Source organism: Suhomyces tanzawaensis (genome assembly GCF_001661415.1).
Source record: "Suhomyces tanzawaensis NRRL Y-17324 unplaced genomic scaffold CANTAscaffold_2, whole genome shotgun sequence".
NCBI lineage: Eukaryota > Fungi > Ascomycota > Pichiomycetes > Serinales > Debaryomycetaceae > Suhomyces > Suhomyces tanzawaensis.
This window is the reverse complement of record NW_017963637.1, coordinates 1,427,034-1,449,363: the sequence shown is the minus strand read 5'-3', so window position 1 is coordinate 1,449,363 and position 22,330 is coordinate 1,427,034. Positions and strand designations below refer to the sequence as shown.

At 48.3% G+C, this 22,330-nt stretch overlaps 7 protein-coding genes and 1 non-coding gene across 8 annotated transcripts; 4 read left to right on the top strand and 4 right to left on the bottom strand.

The window, feature by feature from the left end:
- Positions 1–13: 13 nt before the first annotated feature.
- Positions 14–880, top strand: CANTADRAFT_46531 (S-formylglutathione hydrolase; the record flags this gene model as incomplete). Its single annotated transcript, XM_020209352.1, has 1 exon — positions 14–880. One exon carries the CDS (start codon positions 14–16, stop codon positions 878–880), a length of 867 nt encoding a protein of 288 aa, XP_020066216.1.
- Positions 881–1,006: 126 nt separating this feature from the next.
- Positions 1,007–2,044, bottom strand: CANTADRAFT_47373 (uncharacterized protein; the record flags this gene model as incomplete). The annotated part of the gene is made up of 1 exon (XM_020209454.1): positions 1,007–2,044. One exon carries the CDS (start codon positions 2,042–2,044, stop codon positions 1,007–1,009), a length of 1,038 nt encoding a protein of 345 aa, XP_020066215.1.
- A 1,607-nt stretch (positions 2,045–3,651) lies between these two features.
- Positions 3,652–5,682, bottom strand: WAL1 (actin-binding protein; the record flags this gene model as incomplete). The annotated part of the gene is made up of 2 exons (XM_020209351.1): positions 3,652–4,155; positions 4,216–5,682. 2 exons carry the CDS (start codon positions 5,680–5,682, stop codon positions 3,652–3,654), a joined length of 1,971 nt encoding a protein of 656 aa, XP_020066214.1.
- Positions 5,683–6,604: 922 nt separating this feature from the next.
- Positions 6,605–6,678, bottom strand: CANTADRAFT_t65. The gene has a single exon. It is a non-coding gene; the product is annotated as a tRNA-Asn (tRNA).
- A 1,004-nt stretch (positions 6,679–7,682) lies between these two features.
- Positions 7,683–9,888, top strand: CANTADRAFT_25349 (uncharacterized protein). The gene has a single exon (XM_020207392.1). The coding sequence runs from the start codon at positions 7,966–7,968 to the stop codon at positions 9,760–9,762; it is 1,797 nt and encodes a 598-aa protein (XP_020066213.1). The 5' UTR covers positions 7,683–7,965; the 3' UTR covers positions 9,763–9,888.
- A 496-nt stretch (positions 9,889–10,384) lies between these two features.
- CANTADRAFT_5060 (uncharacterized protein) lies at positions 10,385–10,975 on the bottom strand (the record flags this gene model as incomplete). The annotated part of the gene is made up of 1 exon (XM_020209846.1): positions 10,385–10,975. One exon carries the CDS (start codon positions 10,973–10,975, stop codon positions 10,385–10,387), a length of 591 nt encoding a protein of 196 aa, XP_020066212.1.
- A 2,128-nt stretch (positions 10,976–13,103) lies between these two features.
- Positions 13,104–15,479, top strand: YTA6 (putative AAA family ATPase; the record flags this gene model as incomplete). The annotated part of the gene is made up of 1 exon (XM_020209843.1): positions 13,104–15,479. One exon carries the CDS (start codon positions 13,104–13,106, stop codon positions 15,477–15,479), a length of 2,376 nt encoding a protein of 791 aa, XP_020066211.1.
- Positions 15,480–19,667: 4,188 nt separating this feature from the next.
- Positions 19,668–20,495, top strand: CANTADRAFT_20628 (SANT/Myb-like DNA-binding domain-containing protein; the record flags this gene model as incomplete). The annotated part of the gene is made up of 1 exon (XM_020206598.1): positions 19,668–20,495. The coding sequence occupies one exon, from the start codon at positions 19,668–19,670 to the stop codon at positions 20,493–20,495; it is 828 nt and encodes a 275-aa protein (XP_020066210.1).
- Positions 20,496–22,330: the final 1,835 nt, after the last annotated feature.

The window sequence follows — 22,330 nt, the reverse complement described above, 5'->3', positions numbered from 1 at the left end:
ACTCCTCCACGCCATGTTCACCACCAACGCCCAGATCCACCAGTTTGGTGGCATCCTCCACAAATTGAGCCACGACTCAACCTCCACCAACACCAAAATGGACGTCAATGTGTTCGTGCCTCCCTCATCACCCGCCAAATCCATTCCAGTGTTGGTGTACTTGTCAGGATTGACTTGTACTCCCAACAACGCCACTGAGAAGTCATTCCTCCAGTACTTCGCCTCCAAGTATGGCTTTGCCGTGGTGTTCCCCGACACCTCGCCTAGAGGCGCTGGTATTGCTGGAGAAGACGACTCGTGGGATTTTGGCACGGGGGCTGGCTTCTACGTGGACGCCACCCAGGAGCCATGGAGCACCCACTACAACATGTACTCGTACGTGCACAAGGAGTTGCCAGCAGCATTGGCTCAGCACTTTGGCCAGCTCGACTTCGCCACCGTGTCAATCACTGGCCACTCCATGGGAGGCTACGGAGCGTTGACAGGCTTCTTACGTAATCCGGGTGTCTACCGCTCAGTGTCTGCGTTTGCACCCATCTCCAACCCCCTGAACTGTGCCTGGGGCGAAAAGGCGTTTGGCAACTACTTAGGCGCCGACAAGAACACCTGGTACAACTACGACCCCACCCATTTGATTAAAAGCTATACCCACGCCAATCAACCCGACATCTTGATCCAACAGGGGTCTCTGGACTCGTTCTACGCCAAGGACCACCAGCTCCAGCCAGAAAACTTTGCTGCGGCTGCCAAGGACGCCGGTTACGCTGGCAAGATCGACTTGCACATCGTGGAAGGCTACGACCATTCGTACTTCTTCATCAGCTCGTTCGTGGAGGAGCACGCCAAGCACCACGCCAAGCACTTGGGATTGATCCAATGACTGTCACGCCTCTAGGTCTCGTGCCTGAATGAACAGCAGATGAACCGTGCCTGAATGGAATGGATAGACACCAAGATATAGATCAATTATCTTCATCAAAATGCTACTTGAATACTGTCCCTGCGACTAGAACTTGGTTATCCAGGTATCATACCACTTGCTCTTCTTTGAGTTATTGACGTGGATGGCCTGTGCGAGCTTGGCCAACCTGGTAGACTCTTGTGTAATCTGTTTAGTGATGCCCTCTAGTTCCTCATCAATGCTTCCGTTCAACATCAAGTCCACAATGAGCTTGTCTATCAGCTTGACGATGTCCTGCTGGTGTCCGTAGATGGCGTCGATCTGCTCGCCTGTGGTGGCTTGCGGCAATGACTTCTTGAACGAGGCCATCAAGAGCTTGACCAACTCGATCTTCTTGAGCCAGGTCTTGGCATACTTGATCAACTCTTCTTTCGATTCGTCGTCGCTCTCTGTGGGAGGATTGGCTCCGTCGAGGCCGTCCTCGTCTTCGTCCTCACTATCCAATCCAAACGGATCATCATCCATCTCTTGCGGGTTTTCACACCACTCTTCGAACTCCTCGAACCCGTCGTCAATAAGTCCGATATTGTCCTTGATCTTGTCTGTCAAAAGCCCGAGTTTGCCGTTCTCCACCAACCCGTACAACGAGTCACAGGTGGCCCAAATCTTGCCAACTGCCAATAAACGCCCGTTGATTTCGTCCGATTTAGAGCCGTCTTCCTTGGCCAACTCGTCCACATCGTCCAACACTGCCTGGAGCTCACCCACGAACCCCAAATTGGCCGCTAACAACTGCTTTATCTGCTGTAACACTTCATTGTAGAAGAGATGCGAGGTCTCGCCTGGTTGCAACTGCACCACCACCGAGATAACCAACACCGTCGTCTCTGACAACTTCAGCACGGTGGTGTAGGCAGGTCCCACGTCTTTGGCCAAGTTCTGAGGCTTGAATATGATTCCTACCTTGGTGGTGTGTGCTCTGATCAACTTTGCCAATTTCTTGAGCTCGTCCAATGGCGCTTTGACCTTGGCAGATTTGATTTTGGATGCATTTTTGGGGTCAGCCAAGCCATCCAGCCAGTACTGCAACGCCTCGCTGTACGACTCAAGGAGTTTCTGGACGTCTTCTCTCGTTTTGGACATGTTTCTAGTGGGAGACTGGTGATGGTTGTAAATTTTTGTTTGGCGATGTGCGGCACGTGACCAGATATGGATGTGGTATATGTAGATTGATAGAGATATACGGAGAAATGGTCGTGAAAAGGGTACAAATACATTAAGATAGTAGTGGGTACAATGATTGAATAAATAATCGTATGTATGTACTCAAAATTATTCGAGATTCAAATATTCCACTGTTGCTTCTAACGAGAGGAAGAAGCTATTGCATAGTACCGTAGATATTAATTAGTTAGTTAATTCCAGATCATGGCCGTAACAAACAGAAAAAATTAATTAATGATACCGTCAACAAATAATTTTGTAAAATGTAACAACTACTTATACAAACAAACTTATTCTCACCTTTTGCGGTTCTTTCGAATTCTACAATATCGAAGGACAATCGAGATACGGGAAGTCATTTAACAGTGAACGATTAGGGAAACGAAAGGAGTGTATCCTATTCTGTCCTTGAATAATTATCTACTATTACTTACCCAATAATAAAATCGATGGATATTATAGATATTTCTGCGTACTTTCTAGATTATTCACCCTATATGAGTAGTCTTTACTCTCTTTTTATAGCCTCTGGCGAATAATACGGTGATTGCTGGGGGAGGAGACAGTGCAAGAATTGAGTTTGGTATAGCCGTTCAATGTGAAACGTCTACAGTAATCACTTGACAACTAGCTTCTGGTCCTTATTTAAATCTTTACCTGTTGCTTTATAATCGATCTAACTGATATGTGTCAGTTAGATTTTGTTCTATGCTAAATGCAAAAAACGAGTTCCAGTGGCCTCCAACAACTTATGACTTGCCTAGCGAGTTTCACAGGATACATAGTAGTTTTCATAGTAAGAATTTCAACAGTATCATTTCATTTTGCAGTCTGAGAAGGATGGTTGCTAAGGGTAATGCTGAAGACCAGAAAACGAGTCGATGTACCAATTGAGTAGTATTTGTATTAGTTCAAATACGTTGATGACAGGAATTTCTTCACGACACATCTGAATGTTTGTGTGAAGTCTGACGACTTGGAACTTTTCATCACATTTTGAACTTCATCCAACATCATAATATTTCTCTTTCATTCACAACTAGTCCCATAATTCTAGCACTCACTGACAATGCTTTTCATTACCTGCCCATCAGCTACAAACTCAATTGCCGCCACACACTAATTTGAAATTACTAGCTTGCTTGTTCTGCCTCCAATACTGTTCAAAAGAAGTCGCAATCATGGTGGAAATTCCACTACCTTTGTATCCTTTTATGTGTCTGGTTGTTCATCAGATCTGAGGAGTGAAGTCGACATAATACAAATACATTATTACAGATAAAAATGAACTGTTCAATTCAAATGATAGTTATCTTAAAAATTATTCCACCCTGAAGTATTTTAGCGGCTTTTGAGACGTTGGTACAAATGCAACTTTATTTCTAGTTACCAGCTGGCATCATCTCCGTCCTCGCTAGAACGGATAGATCAAAGTACAATATTACACAGGTATTCTACCATTTGAGAAGCATTCTTTATTGGCCTCTGTGAAGGAGGTGGTCTTCATATGCAAATTTTACGTCTAGCTACCAGTCGTCCTCGTCCTCGTCGTCGCTCTGGGCGACCTTATTCTTTCTTTTACTCAAGGCAGAAGCCAAGGCATCTGCCAAGGTGGCAGGCTGGCCTCCAGCAGAGCCTCCAGCAGGACCTCCAGCAGGAGGAGCCACTGGCTCACCCTTTGCTTCCTGAAGGAGCACACTTGGCCTCTCGAGCTGGGACTTGTCGGTCTTCTTGAGCATGCCTAGACCAGCACCTCTGATCGACGCCAAAAGAGCATCTCTGCTTGGGTCACCAGTAGCCTCCGCAGGAGTGGAGGAAGACATATCTGGGGGAGGAGGTGGGGGTGGGGGTCCATTGGCAGCCATTTGAGGTGGGGGAGGAGCGGGGGGTGGAGGTCCATTGGCAGCCATTTGAGGTGGGGGAGGAGCGGGGGGTGGAGGTCCACCAGAAGTCATGGATGGCATAGGAGGTGGGGGAGGTGGTGGGGGAGGGGCGCCACCTCCATTTGCAGCTGGTGGCAATGGAGGACCCTGGGATGACTGCTGGGGAGAGAACACCTGTGGTGGGGGAGGTGGTGGGGGAGAGGCAACCCCAGGGGCCGGTTGGGGAGTCCTTTGAGGAGGTGGGGGATGGCTGGACATTGGGGGCAATGGCGGAGGACTCTGGGCGTTGTATGGCGACAGGCCCATGGGCGGTTGTGGGGGGGCTTGGGGAACGTACTGGTTCTGTGGTGGGGGAGGGCCTCCACCTGGCGCGGGTCTGGCAGCCCTTGGGGGTGGTGGAGGTGGAGGACCCCCTCTGGCAGCCCTGGGGGGAGGTGGGGGTGGTGGAACTGCACCCGATCTTTGTGGGGGGACAGGCCCCCCTCTGGGTGGGGGGGGAGGTCCATTATTGGCCCTAGGTGGTGGTGGTGGACCTCCTCTATTGGGGGGGTTGAACGCTGGAGGAGCGTTGTGGTACGGTTGGGGTGGCTGTCCTGGCAAGTTTGGGAGCGGTCTGGTATTTTGTGGAGGCAATGGCGGTGGTGCTCCTACTTGCTGTTGGCCCTGGGGCGGTGGTGGGGGCAACAGTGAGTTCCTAACGGGTGGAACCACCGCGTTAGCTGGTGGCAATCTGAATTTTGGTTTCAGAGACGCTGGCTCGGGTGCTGGCTCGGGTGCTGGCGATTCAGCAGCGGAATCGGTGCTGTTGTCGTCGTAATCGTGCGCTGGGGGAGCAGGAGGCGGTGTTGGTGTGCCTGGCGAGGAGGCTGCGTTGGAGGAGGCACCTCCTGGAGGTGGGGGAGGTGGAGGAGCCTTTTTTGGCTTCTGTGACGACGAGGAACTCACTCTGGCAGGACTGGCTACCGATTGCTCGTGTTTTTTCTGGAGTTTCCGAGGAATTGGAGGCTCCAAGCCTACCAAAGGTCCTCCCTGCTGGGCAATGTACTCCTTGATGAACTCTCTGTTGTCAGCAATCATGTCCTCGCTGATGCCTGCAGCCTCCAACTCTGCGTACAACGACCTCCACTCGGGAGGGGGCACGTCGTCGTAGTACAACACACCCTTGGACCGTCTGGACCTCTGAGCAGTGTTCAGGTCCACGAACTCGCCTCTGGGGCCCGGTTGCAGGTTTGCAGAAGGGCCTGCCCGTTCTTTCAACGCGATTGCGTTTTTGTTGTTGACTGTTTGTTTAGAACCATGCTTTTGGCGGGTCGTGACACGCTTGTGGAAGTGTGCAGCGTCGTTGGTGTCTTCAAACAACAATCCCACCAAGCAATCTTCGATCTCAAACGTGTGGAAGAACTTTCTGTCCTGGTTGTACTCAAAATTCACGTACAATTCCTGGTCCCAAACGACTCCACGGTGGCCCAAGATGTCCACGAGCTTGAGGAAGAACGTGTGGCCCACCAAGTCGTCCACCAACGTGATTGCACCCACAAGTCCTGTGTAGGTCCATTGAGTAGGGTCGGGATACGCCACGTAAAGCCGTGCTACCGTGGCGTCGATCACCTTGTTGTTAGCCTTGGGCACGGCCCGCTTGATTTTCTCTTTGTCGGGGGTGGTCAAGATGGCCATGGCGGAAAGATCGAGATGTAGAGGCTGGAGGAGTTCTGGTGGATGTTGAAGGGTCAGGTAATGTGTAAGATTGCGCGGCAAACCTGGAGGGCCAGTTTGCAGGTTGGGGGGGAGGGGAGCCAGAGAGCATCAGAAAATGCTCATCTTTCACCACGAAATTCTCATCGTTATCACTACACACAATGTCCGGACGTCAAGGTGGTAAGGCCAAGCCTTTGAAGGCCCCCAAGAAGAAAGCTGCTGAAGAGGATGAAGATGACATGGCGTTCAAGGCCAAGCAGAAGGCCGACGCTCAGGCCAAGAAGGCCATGGCCGAGAAGGCTAAGAAGGGAGGACCTTTGATTGGAGGAGGCATCAAGAAGAGTGGAAAGAAGTAGTTAGTCAATGGATGTATACTGTTCGTACGTGTAGGGAGGGCTGTGAGGTTTCAGAAGGCTGTGGTGGGGAGGCTGACAGGAAGAGCTGCGAGGCGATCCAAGAGGTTGTGGTGAGCTGGAAGATGTGGAAGAGCTGAAAGGAAGAGGTAGGAGATCTCTCTGGCACTAGCTCAAGATCACGGAAGCAGTATCCAGATCAATGACAGTCTCTTCCTCTTTTTCTGCCGAGGATCATAGTCAGACAGTCCAGAAAGCTCAATGGCTATGTAGAAAATTTACCTGGACCAAGCTACGCAACTCTAAAGAAGCCAGGAGGGTACGATCCGACAGGATCGCCATACTTCAGGTATAGTAATAATGATGTTGAATGTTTAGGCAGTAGCCATGTCAATGATTGGGTATAGCGTGCAAAAAATAACTGAAACAGGTGAGGGAACGGCTATAAGAAGCCATGAGGTGGTCCGTTCTTCGGGCCAGTATCGTATGGACCCAGCAGCAGGTAAATAACCAATAAAGATACTCCACCAAAAAGCAAAAAGAATAGACGACCTCGGTGAGGGTCGAACTCACGATCTCAAGATTAACAGTCTTACGCCTTAACCAGCTTGGCCACGAAGTCTTATTCTTGTTGTGTCATGAGAAGAAAAGCGTGAGACCCAGTATGTGTGTGCTTATGTAATCAGAGTTAAACTCCATAATAGCGATAGAGGCAGGGGTGTAGGGTGCTGGAATATTGGATAGAGCGTCAATTGGTTTAGTCAAAGGCAAAATAGTTTATGATCTCAGATGATAGGTGAGATATTTAGACAAATACAGATTAAGGGCAACAGAGAAAGTGACGGAAAAACTAATTTGGGGATAATATAACAATACGACGTTTTAAGGATAATATTTAGGTACAGTGAAGAGGTTTTTAGGTAAAAATTTCGACACAGATTTTATTTAGAGAATTCATAATATTCTGGCAAAAATCAGCCAAAATAGCACTGGCAAGTTAATCAGCAACTATCTGGAAAAATGCAGTAGTTTGCAATCTACTTTCCATTACGCAGAATGTTTGAAGAGATATTATTAGGACCTCCCTTGAATGGCATTTGGACATTTCATAGGTACGTTTCCATTCATGTACCTTCTACATTTCATACCAAATTCGACCAGAAAAAGGCAGATACGTGATTATCAACGATACGTCCTAACGGGTACCACCACAGTCAGTACGTTTCATTCTATATATCGTTGGATATAAAGTAGCGGATTATAGAATGTATGGTTTTCAGTTTTGCTGATGTTGAACTCAATAATTCTGCTCAAACTTCGAAAGTGGGGTTGGTGTTGAGCGCTAACGGCAAATGTGTATAAACGCTGGAGTCCTGAAGCCGTTCTGGTGGTGTTGCTTGCAACCTCCGGGGTCCCCAAACGAGCCCCACCTTGCCCGCACACCACCCATTGCCCAATCCAATTTGCTGGTTTCATGCGGGGTAGTGGCCGAGCACCGGCTCCGAGTGATGCGAGATGTAACATTATGCACGCGCTAGCCCAATGCGGCTATATTTCCGCTGTCAGGGCTCATTAGTAATTAAAAATCTGTTATTGATGAGCTTACAACTGGGAGAAAAGGACTGAATAACATCGTCAGAGTGCCATTACGAGGCCAGAATCTCGCCAGGTCCCCCCTGCCTTCTATCACAGCCATTTAGACACCAAAATCGTCGTTTTCGCGCCGTTTTACGCGCGCTATTCCTAGCGATCAAGATGAGGGGCGCTTCCCGCCCCCATCCGTTGACCACCCCGGCAGACGTCACATCACTAGTCCGAGATGCCGCTTGCGCTCCGAATTTTTTTTCTATATAAGCAGCCACCTCGCTGGTATACGCCAAGGATTTGCCAGATATGTAGACCAGAGATCATGCAGGCTATCAGTGAAAAGTCCCAAATGGGTGCAAAAGAACCCACCAGGATTTCACCCAGCAAAAGGACCAAGTTGGAACTGGCCGAAGACAAACATCATAGCGACGATATGGCCCACGATAGTGGTCCGGAAAGCAACGATACCGGACTTACACCGATTGTGTCGCGATCTGAAAAGCACCAGCTAGCAGATCAATTGGGGGATGCCCACCTCAACATTTTACCGTTGAAGAAGCTCCTAGTGTGCCTCACAGCCCTCTCGTTGGGCCTCTTCATCTCGTTTTGCGACCAGACTGGGTTGACTATCGCATTGCCGCAAATTGCCAAGGACTTGAATGCGGAAACCTCCATCAACTGGGCTGGTACTTCGTCGTTGTTAGCCAACTGTGTATGCCAGGTGTTGTTCGGCAGATTGGCCGACATTTTTGGCCGGAAAAACATTCTCTTGACATCGTTGGGAATTTTGGCGGTAGCAGACTTGATCTGTGGATTTGTCAAAACGGGACCACAATTCTATGTGTTCCGAGCATTTGCTGGAATTGGTGCTGGAGGTACCCAGTCGTTGACCATGGTGATGTTGAGCGACATCGTTACCTTGAAGCAAAGAGGAAAGTACCAGGGAATTTTGGGTGCCCAAGTTGGCCTTGGGAATGCTCTTGGTCCCTTCATCATGGCGGGGTTTGTTGAGCACAACAGCTGGAGAAATTTCTATCACATGATGCCAGCATTGATTGTGATGGTGATGCTCACCATCTGGTACTTGATCGACGACAGATCAAACTCCCAGAAGCTTTCCAGCGTTCTTTCACGGGCTGAGAAATTCAAGAAGATCGACTACTTGGGCCTTTTATTTTCCACTGCCAGCTTGACGTTACTTTTGGTGCCTATCAGTGGTGGTGGAAGCACTTATGCCTGGAACAGTACACTTGTGATCGTGATGTTTATTATTGGCGGAGGCTGCTTCGTAGGGTTCGTGTTGATTGAATGGAAGATCCCCAAGCTTCCTATGATTCCCTTGGATTTGTTCGGACGGTTGTCGTTGTCAATTATTCTCTTGTCCAACTTCTTTTTTGGAATGGCATACTATGGAGTGCTCTACTACTTACCGTATTACCTTCAGATTGTCCGTCAGTTGGATGCAATTCACTCGTCGATTTTCGTACTTCCTTTGGTGTTACCCATGTCGATCATGTCTATTGTTGCTGGACAAATTATTTCCAGAACGGGCCACTACAAGTTCGTTATCATCGCTGGATACACTGTATGGACCCTTGCGTGTGGGTTGTTGATGGTTTTCAACAAGACTACCAATTATGGGGTAATAGTGGTCATTTTGTTGCTCATGGGCTCCGGAATTGGCTGGACGTTCCAGCCCACGATGGTGGCTGCACAGGCCCTGGCCAGAAAGGCCGAAAGAGCCGTGGTAATAAGTGCCAGAAATGTGTTGAGATCGTTTGGTGGTGCCGTGGGTGTAGCCATCGCTTCGTTGATCGTGAGCAACAGTCTTTTGAAAGAAATTGACCAACAAGGAGACGACTCCATATTGAGTTCTGCCTTTTTGACCTACATGAAAACTCACATCTATACAAGAATCGACCCCTCCGGCATGAGCAGGGACCAGGTGGAATTGATCAAGACGATGTATATGAAGTCGATCAAAAACTTTTTCATTCTTACCATTCCCTTAATGGGTGTATGCTTGGTGAGCAATCTTTTTGTGAAGGATAATGGGTTGCAGTGTATAGACGAGTTGCCAGAAAAACAGGTAGAGAAGGTTGGGGATAAACAGGTCTAGTTAGATCATCTTATTAATTTACGTGCATATACAATATTTTTAAAAACTTATACTTGAGATAGATTATAAGTCAAGCACCGCAGTTCTGAAGACTATGCGGGTATTTGGCTGTAGGCTGGAAAGGACGTTTATTATCAAATACTTATAAAATGCCATATCAGTAATGGTTTTGTGGGAAAGACTTTCTCGAGAGTTTATTCAGCAGTATTAGCTTATTTAATGTATGTATTTCCAAGCACTCAGTGGTCTTGAGGTGTCAGCAGGAGCAGTAATGACAGATACTCCAGCATAGGTGGTGGCAAAAGAAAGATATATGCGCTTGTATATATTTCGCAGCCAACATCTAGGAATGAACTGTATGTAAGTTTCATGCCGTATCTTCTTAGATGTGAATAAGCTAACATCATTACTCATAGCCATCGACTAACACTCGCATTCAGTCTTTTCGGGGGTTCAAATCCAGAGATCTCCACCCACAATTGTTCATAAATTTACTTAAGAATCTCGTTTAAAAGCGAAATTTCCAATAGTTTAAAGTGACTCTTGTCTGGAGCTTTGCAGAGGCTGACGTCGGAAGTAATACGACACATCCCCATGTCAAATGGCACCGAAAATGCACCGTTCAGAGTTCATTCAAATAGGCTGCCAAATTATCAAACAAACCGCCACCTTGCGAGGCCTTGAAGTGGTCCTGGGCGTACCTGAGGTAATCCGAGGGATCGTAGCCGTAGGGATCGAAATCGGGAGTCGCAGTGGTGGTGGCATGCTGCAATGGTTCCTTCACTTTGGCCATGAAATGGTCGAGCTTGGTGTTTGTGAATTGGCCAATGGTGTCCAAAATCCAGTAGCCTGTTCCAGAGCCGGTCAACGGCTCAGGTTGGCTGAAGTAGCTATCCCACAACGTTCTGAAGTACGGCAAGTCGTTGTTGACTAGCTTGGAAAATCCTCGAAGATACACCAATCCAAGCACCACTGCAATTGAAAGGAACATCACAGTCTTGATTATGGAAACGATCAAGTCTAGCCATATTCTGATCACTTTCCGGATGAATTTGTACGCTAAGTACGCAAGCACAAGTCCGAGGATAGCTTGGAAAGCATTCGGGTAGGTCTGCGAGGCCCACCCAACGACATTGAGAGTATGGCGCAAGCTGACCTCTAGGATAGTGAGGAGGAAGGCCACCACAGGCACCACGATGTCAGACAACCCCATAGTGATGTGGAACAGGCTGTAGTGTAGTTGCTCCACGTATCAATAGTGTATCACGTGATTAGAGGTTACCCGGCAGTGGCCGGGTTGTAGAGCCTTCATATCTAATGGTGCAGGGATGGGCAGCTGTAGGATGGACAGCATATGGGAAAGAAGAAATTCAGCTTGGATAATTGGGGGATGAATCTGATGCCAGTGAAATTTTAATAAATTTCCACTTTTGGGCAATGTAATCTATCAAATTTCATGGCAAAATAGTAGCAGATGCATTTACTCCATACGCAGAGGTATCTGATTTCCTCTGAAGAACTTACAGAAGTAACTGGGTTTAAAAGATATTTTAATAATCGATTAATTGGCCGATTTGGGACCACAAATAGGGAACTACAGATTATTAATCATTAAATGCTCAGATACCTCCAGTAGTTTGTGGGGAAATTTCACTTATTTTCTGATATCTAGTAACTGTCACGGGACCTTCCGTGTTGCTGGTTCACACCCTTCGCCTCTTGTCTTAGGTATGGCTATATCACACATCACGTGATATACCATTTTGAAGTTACCCGCCCCAGACCAGAAGCAGTTACCCGGCTTTGGACCGCCCCTATAAATAGCGCCGGTGGGCCATCCTTTGAACATCAGAAAGTTGCCTCCGGAAATTTGGCACTAACTAGTAATGCCGTCGGGCTCATGGTGCTGCGTCTACATTCGTGCTCTTCTTCGCCTATTAACTTAGGGAGGTTGGGCATGGGTCAGTAGTAGCATGGGTCTGGCGGTGTTGTGGGTTATTTGTTGATTGTACGGACAGATCAATGTGGCTACAAAGAATATTTTGAAGGTTAGAAACTTTGGAGTATCCCGTTACGTCACAACATATGTAAACACTTCTATCTGTCAAGACTGAGTACTGTAGTATGGATGTTCATACTGAAGTTCATACTACAAGACACGGCCAAGCCCAGTGAGATCCCGGGATCAGTTGAGAGACTTCAGAATTCCAGAAATGCGCTTCTTGAAGCAGTAGCAACTGCAACACTCTGGGAAAACCTTTCTAATAGAATCCTAGCCACGATATGACTAAGACTAATCTACACACGTACTTGGAAACAATAATCAAGTTCTCAGATATAGTATTTGATTCGGAGTAGAAGCTCGTTTGATATGAGCAGTCGTTTCATTTTCGCATGGTTATTTTTATTCACTTGTGCCCTGGCCACAGAAAATCCCGAGGAATTTGTCCCTGACTACCACTATTGCTCTGGACACTTTAATCCTTAGTGGTAAGAATCCGAGTGGATTAAGCTGATTGATAAGTCGAGATTGTTTGATAGAGTAAATGGTCCAACTTACGAATATTAACCTCGTTCCAGCGCCTTGATTCCGTCCATAAATGGTTTTGGATCAAGCAAATAGCATTAATTCTGCGATCAGGAGCCCTATATATCTATTATTAACCCCACGTAAGCTTAGCAGTCTTTTGCCTTATGTATCCAGTATAGCATCAATTCTCGAGTACACCCCCACGATGTCATATACGAAGTTGCTGCGACGATACATGATAGTCGTTCGTACAATTTGCAATTGTCCTAAGCCTGATGGATGATAATACGTCATACAATTTGCAATCACTCTAAGCCAAATGATAATTATATCGCAATTGCCCCAAATTAAATTTAGCAGTCCAGCGGCTGTGCCGTCCAGTCCACCAGCCGCTCCAACGTGACCGCCACCCTCGTAGAACCACCACCAAGCCTCCCCCAGCCCTTAGCCAAGGAACAGGACCATATAGTCACGTGACCAGCAAGCCCCATACAGTCTCAGTATTGTCGCTTGACTGTATGAATCCTTCCACCACAATTTAGCCTCTGCCCGCTAGTCCACATCGATCCCACCCGTGCATTGGCCATCACCTCCTTACTGCATCACATTTGACCGTTCGTGGCTCAGACACTCTTTCAAATCTCGTTTCCCTGCAGTTTCTGCCCAGCTTATAGACGCCACCACCAACACTGCCAGTACGCTACACGCCAATCTACACTCTACACCACAAGCAGCCGGAAGACGTCAGAAACAGCTCAATCTTGAAAAGATCCAAAAAACACCGTAAAGCCACGCCCTCAAATCGCCAGTCATGTCCAAACTCTTTCTGCGAAAGAAACCGCCCCAGTTGGCGCCTCTTGAAGAGCTCCAGCAGACCTACGACGACTGCTGCAACCTCAGCATCAAGTACATCACGTTGGAGGAGCAGTTCCGCGTGGAGGACGCTCTTAAGGGCTGGAAAAGCCTCCACACATCGCTCCTCTTTAAGATCGAGATGTTCGAGAAACAGGCGTACAAGTTCAACAATGACGAATTGACCATTCTCCTGGAGTTGAAGGGAATTCGTGATGAGAACATTCGCCACTTGATCCGGGTCCAGATGCGTGTGGACGAGGTCAACAGAAAGAAGCAGGCAGCAGCTCAGTCCGCTGCCGTGGCTGCTCCAACTCCTCCTTCCAGGCCAGGGGTGACCAAGTCGCCACTGTCGTCGATGACGATCCCGTCGCTCCGAAGCTCGGCCCAACGACTGTCGTTGAGTTCCACCAATTCGAGATCCATGCTCAAGTCGTTGAGACCGTCTGCACCACCCACGTTATCGAAGAAAAAGAGCCACCAGGCGTCCCAGGCGGCCAACTTCTCGTGGCAGAAGCCAGTTGCACCCAAGAAGGCCGCTACTACCGCAGTCAAATCGGGAAAATCGTCCGAAAGCGTTTTCGACGACTTTGACCAGGATTCATTCGAGTTTGGCGACAACTGGGAGAAGGTCAACGGCTCCAGGACGTCTTCGGGCCTCTCGACGTCGTCCAACGGTGACTTCGAGCCCAACTTGATAGACTTGGAGGAAAGCCCTGGTCCCACCATCAACCATGTCTACGAGCCTTCGTACGAACAAGACGACTTTTTGGTGGACTACTTTGCCAGCGACCACGAAGAAGCCCCTCACCATGCATTGCAGGATTTGTCCCTCAAGAAGGCACCTCCTCCCCCTCCTCCTCCAAGAATCAGAGTTAACCATCATAGCACTGGCAATATCGCCAAACCCTCCACCACCACGTCTCAGCCCAAGTTAACCAGCACTCATATTTCCAAGAGCGCCACAGACGTATCGCAGACGAATTCCCCAAGCCTTGCCCCTTCAAGAGAGCCAGACAATGGACCAAGTCCCGCCACAACCACGGCACGCTACGTATACAACAAGCCCAAGCCCATGAACATTAGTGCGTTGATGAAAAACACCTCCAAGCCTCGTCCCAAGCCAGCAGTGCACAAAGAACCCACAAAGACGAGCCAGAAGGCCCCAGTCAAGGCCAAGCCCGCAGCCAAGCCTGCAGCCAGCATCAAACCCAAACCCAGTAGTAACATCTCATACAATTACGTGAAAGCACCGGCCAAAAATGTTTCTCCCACCAGAAAGGCAGTGAAGCCTGCTACGAAGAAGACGAGCCCACGACCAGAGTCCACGTCGCCAGCACCAGCTACGTCGCCAGAAGCCCTGGAACCGAAAGAGCTCACCCTCGAGGAAGAAGAGGATCTTTTTATCAGCAACGTCAAGGGCGTGGACCCCTTGGCTGCGAAGCAGATCTTGAACGATATCGTGGTGAAAGGAGACGAGGTATACTGGGACGATATCGTGGGGTTGGAAGGCGCCAAAAATTCGCTAAAGGAAGCAGTGGTGTATCCTTTCTTGAGACCAGACTTGTTTCGTGGCCTCAGAGAGCCCACGCGAGGAATGCTCTTGTTTGGGCCTCCGGGAACGGGAAAAACTATGTTGGCCAGAGCCGTCGCTACCGAGTCCAAGTCTACATTTTTCTCGATTAGCGCATCGTCATTGACCTCCAAATACTTGGGAGAATCCGAGAAGTTGGTGAGGGCATTGTTCATATTGGCACGCAAGTTGGCACCCTCCATTGTGTTCGTGGACGAAATCGACTCACTTTTGAGTTCTAGAACCGAGGGAGAGGTGGAGAGCACGAGAAGAATCAAGAATGAGTTTTTGGTGCAATGGTCCGAGTTGTCGAGCGCCGCAGCTGGACGCGAGTCGGAAGATGTGTCCAGGGTGTTGATTCTTGGGGCGACCAATTTGCCGTGGTCCATTGACGAAGCAGCACGAAGACGATTTGTCAGAAGACAGTATATCCCGTTACCAGAGGGGGACACCCGAAAGAGCCAGATTAAGAAGTTGTTGCAGTACCAAAACAACGAATTAACGGAGGAAGACTACGACGAGTTGATGCGGTTGACCGAGGGCTTCAGTGGCTCGGACATCACCGCATTGGCTAAGGACTCGGCCATGGGGCCCTTGAGATCGTTGGGCGACAAGTTGTTGCTGACGGCCACGGAAAATATCCGACTGATCAACTTGGACGACTTCAAAAATAGCTTGAAGTATATTCGGCCCAGTGTGTCCAGCGAAGGACTCGAACAATATGAGCAGTGGGCACTTAAATTTGGAAGTTCGGGAGCATGAGTGTCTGCTGCGGTGATGATGGGTCCTGAAACCTTATACCCTATTCTGCTGCAGTGTCATTCGTTACCAGGTGTTTCTCCGGGGTTTCTCCTTCTGGGAGTAGCGGTGCCTGGTGACGGGGTGCCACATTGTGGTGATGTGGGGACGATTGACACTTAAGGTGCATAAGGTGCATGTGTGAAATGCCGCAAAACAGCCGAGGCCTGGTGTGGAACGGATAAGCAAGAGCCTTGGTGGTAGGTCATGTCTGCGAATACTGACCCACACGGCTGTGCCTCGCAGTGTCCTACAATTGACGGCCCGGTACCAGCTTGTTTCAGCCAGGCTGATTAAAGTTTGTTGTGGTATGTGGGGCGAAGTTTATCCACAGTCTAGATGCACCATTATAGAGTTCACAAGATCTGTATCTAGGTACTATCAGACCATTTTATGTAGCATCCTGCTTTATATACACACGGCAGTCGAGACCCGTATGTAGACCACGCCTACTGGAGGTGTGCTGCATGCACCTCTTTGCTGGGATTGGCGCCGTTGGGCCGCCATTAGATCCCACCAACTGGCGCCAGGGGAATTTTAGTTTCGAGTATGCACCACCCGCATCACCGCATCACCGCACCGCCCGCAGACCATGGCACGAACTAATGTTGGGGACGACAGTTTTGACACAACCGGGGTGGGCCTGTCGGGCGGAAAGGACCAAAAGAACCAAAAGTGGCCATACAGAGGCTGAATTCCACCAGACGTGTCGACACGGGCGCCGTCACTGTAGCCAGCCTTGAATCGACATGTCCGATTGTCCTTTGACGACCATCAGCCTCCGCATTTCATGCAGGCACTGCCAGTATGTCGCGACATGTCCGCACAGATAGTCCTCAACATTTAGACCAACTAGTTTTTTTTTCTCCATCTATCCAATTGTTTCATCACAATACCCTGTAGCTGCCCCTGGCAGAGCTGTAAGAGGGAGGAATTTACATGACGGATGCTTCCGCACAATAGCCCCATTGCGCCAATGTCCGTTTCAAACATAAAGACAATTATCCTTTGTCAATGCGCCCGGTGCGTCAGCAACTAAGCACTCACAAGTGGCCGTTACCAAGGCTTTTTCCGGAGCGGGTGCGGCACAGGGGCATGCTGCGGATAATAGTACGGCATACCACCATCGGCCCTCCTTGGTACTGCAAGTGACGACTTCGGTTCTCGTGATGTGTGACCCGCCGCAAATAAGGAGTAATTGCGATGCCCATCGCCCATCGCAATATGCACAACTTGCTACCCCCCTCGGCGATGGTTCCTGGGCCAGCCAGTTTCCGCATTCGTTCAGGGGCTACTGGCACTCCACAAATAGAAGCCGTTTTTGTGCTTGGATAGGATCCATCCCACGAAAGGTTTCCATCAGGAACAACGATTCCACGTCTTCAATACCAGCACTAGTCCAAGCCACAAACCCCGAGTAAACTTTTTTAGTTGCGTCCGCTTATTGTTGGGATCTTAGTCCGGATTTGTCGCAGGCAGGAATGTCGATCGCTATCGCTAAAAAGAACACCGGAGGTGGTGGAGGTGTTGACTAACGCAAGAAGCCATCTCGGCATGGTCAAGCATTCACCGACAGTCACTTCATGCGGACAGCTCGGGGGAACAGCGACGAGGGGCTAGAGGACTTCAGCAACGCAGGTGTGCAGCATGGGGCTGAGTCACCTCAAATCCGGATGAGGAGAGTGCAGATTTAGAGGTATTGCATGCTAATTCCGCGTGTTCAGGAGATAACAGATACGTCAAATAGTCTGGAGATGACAGACCGGGGTTGCAGAACAGTCGCCGGATCGCCTGACGGCAGAAGAACATTGTTATAATCGGGAAACAGGACAATCCAGAGATCCAGGAAACCGCAGCAGATGGTCTGTATTTACTAGACTGTCCGGCAGATCTTTAGTCTCCTTCCAGCTGACAAAAAAGCGGACCAAGGAAATCTTGCGTATTGGAGTGGTGGTGCGCGCGCATGTATGTGCAGGTTAATTAACAAGATCCAAACAGCCGTGTGGTAGCACTGAAGAGAGACTGAAGAGAGGAGAAGGATTTGATAACCACCGTCTCGATGGCGCAAATTGTCGGACTCTGCTATTAGCCAGGAGTTGATACGAGCTCCGTATATGTAGTTGTGCATCACAAGAGCGGTGATAGTCCTATGCAGCGACTGCGAATTATGGTGGCCTTTGGGGTGCATAATTATCAATCCTGAGATTGCATATGCTGGTATTTTCGTATATGGTGCAGCTGGGCTCTGATAGCATTAATAATAACGGGGAAAAATATCGAAGTGTTTTCTTAGTGTCGGGAAGAAGCATATCCAAACGGCGGCAAGTAATGCTTACCTGATCAGGCATACCAGCGGTGATCTAGGCTAGCTAGTTTTGAGGAATTGTTGTTTAGCCTAATACCCCACAATATTACAGGAGGCTGCGCGCCTTCGCTACCAGGACAAGTATAAGCACACAGGTAAACTCTACCACTACGCGGGAACAGGTAGTAAGTTCAAGGCACAGTATTTCCAAGTTTAAGGCAAGTGAAGGTGTGCAAGCGTGGCAAATTAAGGGCAACACTGCCACATTTCTCTATTTATAGTCGTGAATCTAAAAATTACCGACAGAGTTGGAGGTGAGTGTCGTAACTGCAGGAAAAATGGCCTATCTGACAGTTGAATATAGCCATGGTTGGTAAATGGATTTTAGAACTGAGGATAATGGGCACTTGTTTTCTCTTTAAGTCCGTTTCAGCCGCTTTGGATGGATTGTTTTAGCCGCAATCGACTCTCTGGGCCTCTTGAAAAGAAATATTTCATGATGAGATCTTGGCCCTATTTGCAGAATCGTAATTCCGTGAAAATAACGTCTACCGTCAGAGTCTTCTTTTGCCGATAAGTGACCATGAAGGAATTATTCTCGGATACTCTCAAAAGAACTGCTTTTTGGGGGATTATTTCGTCAACTACTACAAATGGCTTCTATCAAAAATGATTTTGCAAGTACATGAGGTATGGATTGTTTTTTTTGCTTGTTTCTGTTAAAGGAAGTTAGTAATGCTCGAGGAATCACAATTCTTGATGGCGGGGTCTAACAGGCCTCTTGGGGTAGAATTCAAGGCGCTCCTGAGGCATTGCAAAACAGCATGAGCGGACTTGTCAGACTGTAGATCCGGGTAGTGAAGGTGAAGGTGTTTCTTCTTCTCTGGATTGGGCCGGGTTTGCTGTGTGCAGGCGAGTAAAAAAAAACGTTGTCAAGCTATGCTAGATATTGTTACAAATGTTTCAAAGTGGGTGTAATTTTTTGGCCTTTTTTTAATAAACTATTATATATTTTGCATACAAAAAATAAAATCATCCAGAAAATAAAATTTCGATCGCAAAAGGAAATAATTAACACACAAAAGCCTTGTTTTTCGTAGTTAGTGTGATTTATGCATAATTTACTAATGCAGCTGGCACATATGATTTCCGATATTGTTTCAATTACGTTATTTTCTCTGGAGTGGTCTCGATTATTTTATTAGGCATGTTGATTATCTAAACTTTTTGATGTTGGCACAGCATAACGCTGGTGAAGGAGAAAGTGTAGTAGATGCCCTGAAGCAAAGGCATCCTCTATTTATAACTGTGTATCGGTCTCAGAATATATTTATCTAGGGAATTTTCTCCAAGCAAGCTTGTTTATCTTATCCAGACGCAAGTATCTTTCGAGTATTTGACCACCAGCATCTGCAAGCACCACCACTTATTGGCTCATTTCATAGGCAATCTGCCGATATCACTGCCCTTGTACTTTGGTTATTGTTCGGGACAAATCAAACTTCAGACTATCCTAGTCGCTAATTACTTCGAAACGGCAATTAAAAGAAATTGCCTACACAATAGAAGGCGCGAAAATTGTTTAATAGGTACCTGCTTTTGTCGTTTACCCTGTTTCTAAGTTTTGACATTTTAAGTATCTTAATTGACTATTGATTCGACTATCGTTGTGGAATTCTATTTTTCGAGGTGCATTCACAGGTCGGTCTCGACTGTTTCACGATAGCATACAAATCCCATCGGATCCTAATAATAAAACCTACATAAGGAACATATTTTGCAGATTTTTTGTCTGGCAGCACTCCCTACATATTCCTGTTTGCAATCACGGTGCTATGATATCCTTAATGTCATACACAAACAACAATTCTTCTTATCCCAGTCGGCACAGCATTGGCGGAGACATATCAAGCTTCCGTCTTCCCTCCATACCGCATGACGCCGACGGCGACTATCCTGCCGAGTCCCCCTCCACAACTGTCTCTCCGTCTGCACACCCCATGAGCCAGCAATTGAGGCCCTTAGGCACATCCGAACCCAACGACCTGTACTTCCAGTACTCGCCCTCCAGATTCTATCCGCATCAGACATATCAGCATCAACCACCATCGCACAGAAGCTCGTCCACAACTTCATCCCCCCCATTAGCATTTGCGGCACACACCGCCAATCCCCAGTACTATTACTACAAGCAGGGAGAGGCCCAGACACAGCCATTGCCACAGTACACCCATGCGCCCAACCAGTACCTCTACTACCAACAGCAGCAGCAGCAGCACCAGGCACATGTGGCATATGCTCCTCAAATGGTGCAGGGAACCCCTGCTATCCACATGCAGCATTCACCCATGACAGCTAGCGGTGGGCTCTCATACTTGCCCGGAATCGCCATGCCAGGCTCCATGCCCCAGATGCACACCAAGAGACGCTCCAAGCAGTCCACCACCTGGTCCGCTAAGGAAGACAAATTGCTCCGCGAGCTCAAGGAGGTCCAGAAGCTAGGCTGGAGGGAGATCTCGTCGTTCTTCCAAGACAGAACCCCCAACGCGTGCCAGTTCAGGTGGAGACGCATCATCAGTGGCACCAGCAGCGGAACTAGCACCCACACCACCTTGCATCACGGAAATCCCGACAAGAAAAAGTCCCACCACTCGATCAATTTCTTGTTGAACTGAACCCACACACCCATGCCATGTCCCACTAATCTACGTTACGACCACCACAATTGTATAGCAGCTCCAATGTAAGAATTGCCCTTATAGACTTCCCTGTAGCTCCCGCATTCTAGTGTGGTCCACACGTAATTTAGCCCTGACGCATCAATACGTGAAATTTTGGCAAATAGGAGCTTGTGCACCAAGGGGGTACATCAACACTTCTAGGCCCAGTGGTTGGACAGAGGCTCTAGTGTGCTTGTGGGTCGCAACCGTGCCTAAAAATCCCGTGGGCCCGTCTAGACTCGTCGCCACCCGTCAAATGACAACGGTAGGTTTGTCGCAAGGTACCTGAATGACAAGCTTTTTTGACACGCTTTACGAACCAGTGCAATGTGCCCTTGAACCTTAACCTCCCATCAGTGCACAGCGAAACAAAAGTCTAATTCGTGTACATTTTTAGCTCCCTTGTACTGGGCCCCCAACACGGGCCCCGGAATCTGGAGCATTGTGAACCCATTCTCTACTGCAATCTAGAATTACTACCCCGGGTGGTGGGCCTGACCAAAAAGTCGGACCATTTTGGCCTGAAGCTTCATCAGCCTCTATTCCCACCACGAGCTCAAACCTTCGGTCTGCCCAGGCGCCGACAGAGGTCACTCAGCAATAGTGTGTTCCCATGGAGGTTCTTTTTCCGGACTAGGGCCCTGAGCCTTGCTGCACAAGATACTTTGATATGCAACATTCTTGTCTCAAACGTGTGATGAGATATCATAATCCATGCGCTATTGTTAGCGGACGGAGAACAACTAAACCTACAAAGTATTTCCGTTGCTGTCACAGGCAGGTGTGATTATCACCTGTTACACGTATGGAAGCACTTCAAGGGTTTCAACCACAAATGTGTGCGCCCACCGCAGCAGGTGCTCCCAGGGTGTTCATTTGCGGAATTTGCTCTGGCTGGTACCAGAATGAGGCGCCACTGCGGAATGAGCCTACGTCAAGGATTTTAAGTTAGCGAGCGACACGGATATTGCAGCTGGATGCGGTGTTGGCATCATTCTGGATGGAAGCTGCGCATTCCAATGGTGTCGAAGCGAGGTTAGCCTGGCCCCCGGAATCCCGCTACAAACCACTCTTAATAGGCTTTACCACACGTAATTGGTTTGGTGCTCTCTAAAACCTTCCTGGTACGCCGGTGGTATCGGGTGAAATATCCAAAAAGCGATGGAAAGATAGGCTTTAACAGGTATGGAAGTGTTTTTGTGTCTGCTGTCCAACCGACAACCATTAATAATAGGAAATGAACTGGGTGCAGCAGGGCCAGCTGGTTAAAGGACATGGCTTTGAATTGAAGCCTGTTAGGTTGCAAATGAGTGCCTGTTAATCACACATTGCTGAATAAATATTTCCTAGAATGCACCCACGCACATTATATTTTCCTCATAGAATGAAGCATGTAGATAGAAAATTTATCTGATTGTAACTTGAAATTATTTGCAAGTGCTCAAATTCTTGCCTGGCAGCCAAGAAACCGAAGCATAGGCTATTTCAGATGGGTATTCCCATACAGGGGAAATGGCCTAGTGAGCCAGAACATGACCTCGTAACGCTGTGCGGATTCCACCCTCACGGTGCGCCCATTTGTGACAGTGGGCTCATGTACGATCCGATCCATTGAATGGTTTTGCAAAGCCCAATTCCTTCAACTATGCATGTTGGGAATAGTCTCGCATGCATAGAGATCGTACACGCACATCAGTAGCGTATTTTATAACTCCGTGCTACAAACTTGAAAGAGTGGCATGACTTTCGGTGCCTGTGCGGGATTATCGGCTATTGCCAGTGCAGAAGAT

Coding starts and splice junctions, on each gene's coding strand:
- CANTADRAFT_25349 (XM_020207392.1), top strand. CDS start 7,966: ATGCAGGCTATCAGTGAAAAGTCCCAAATGGGTGCAAAAGAACCCACC.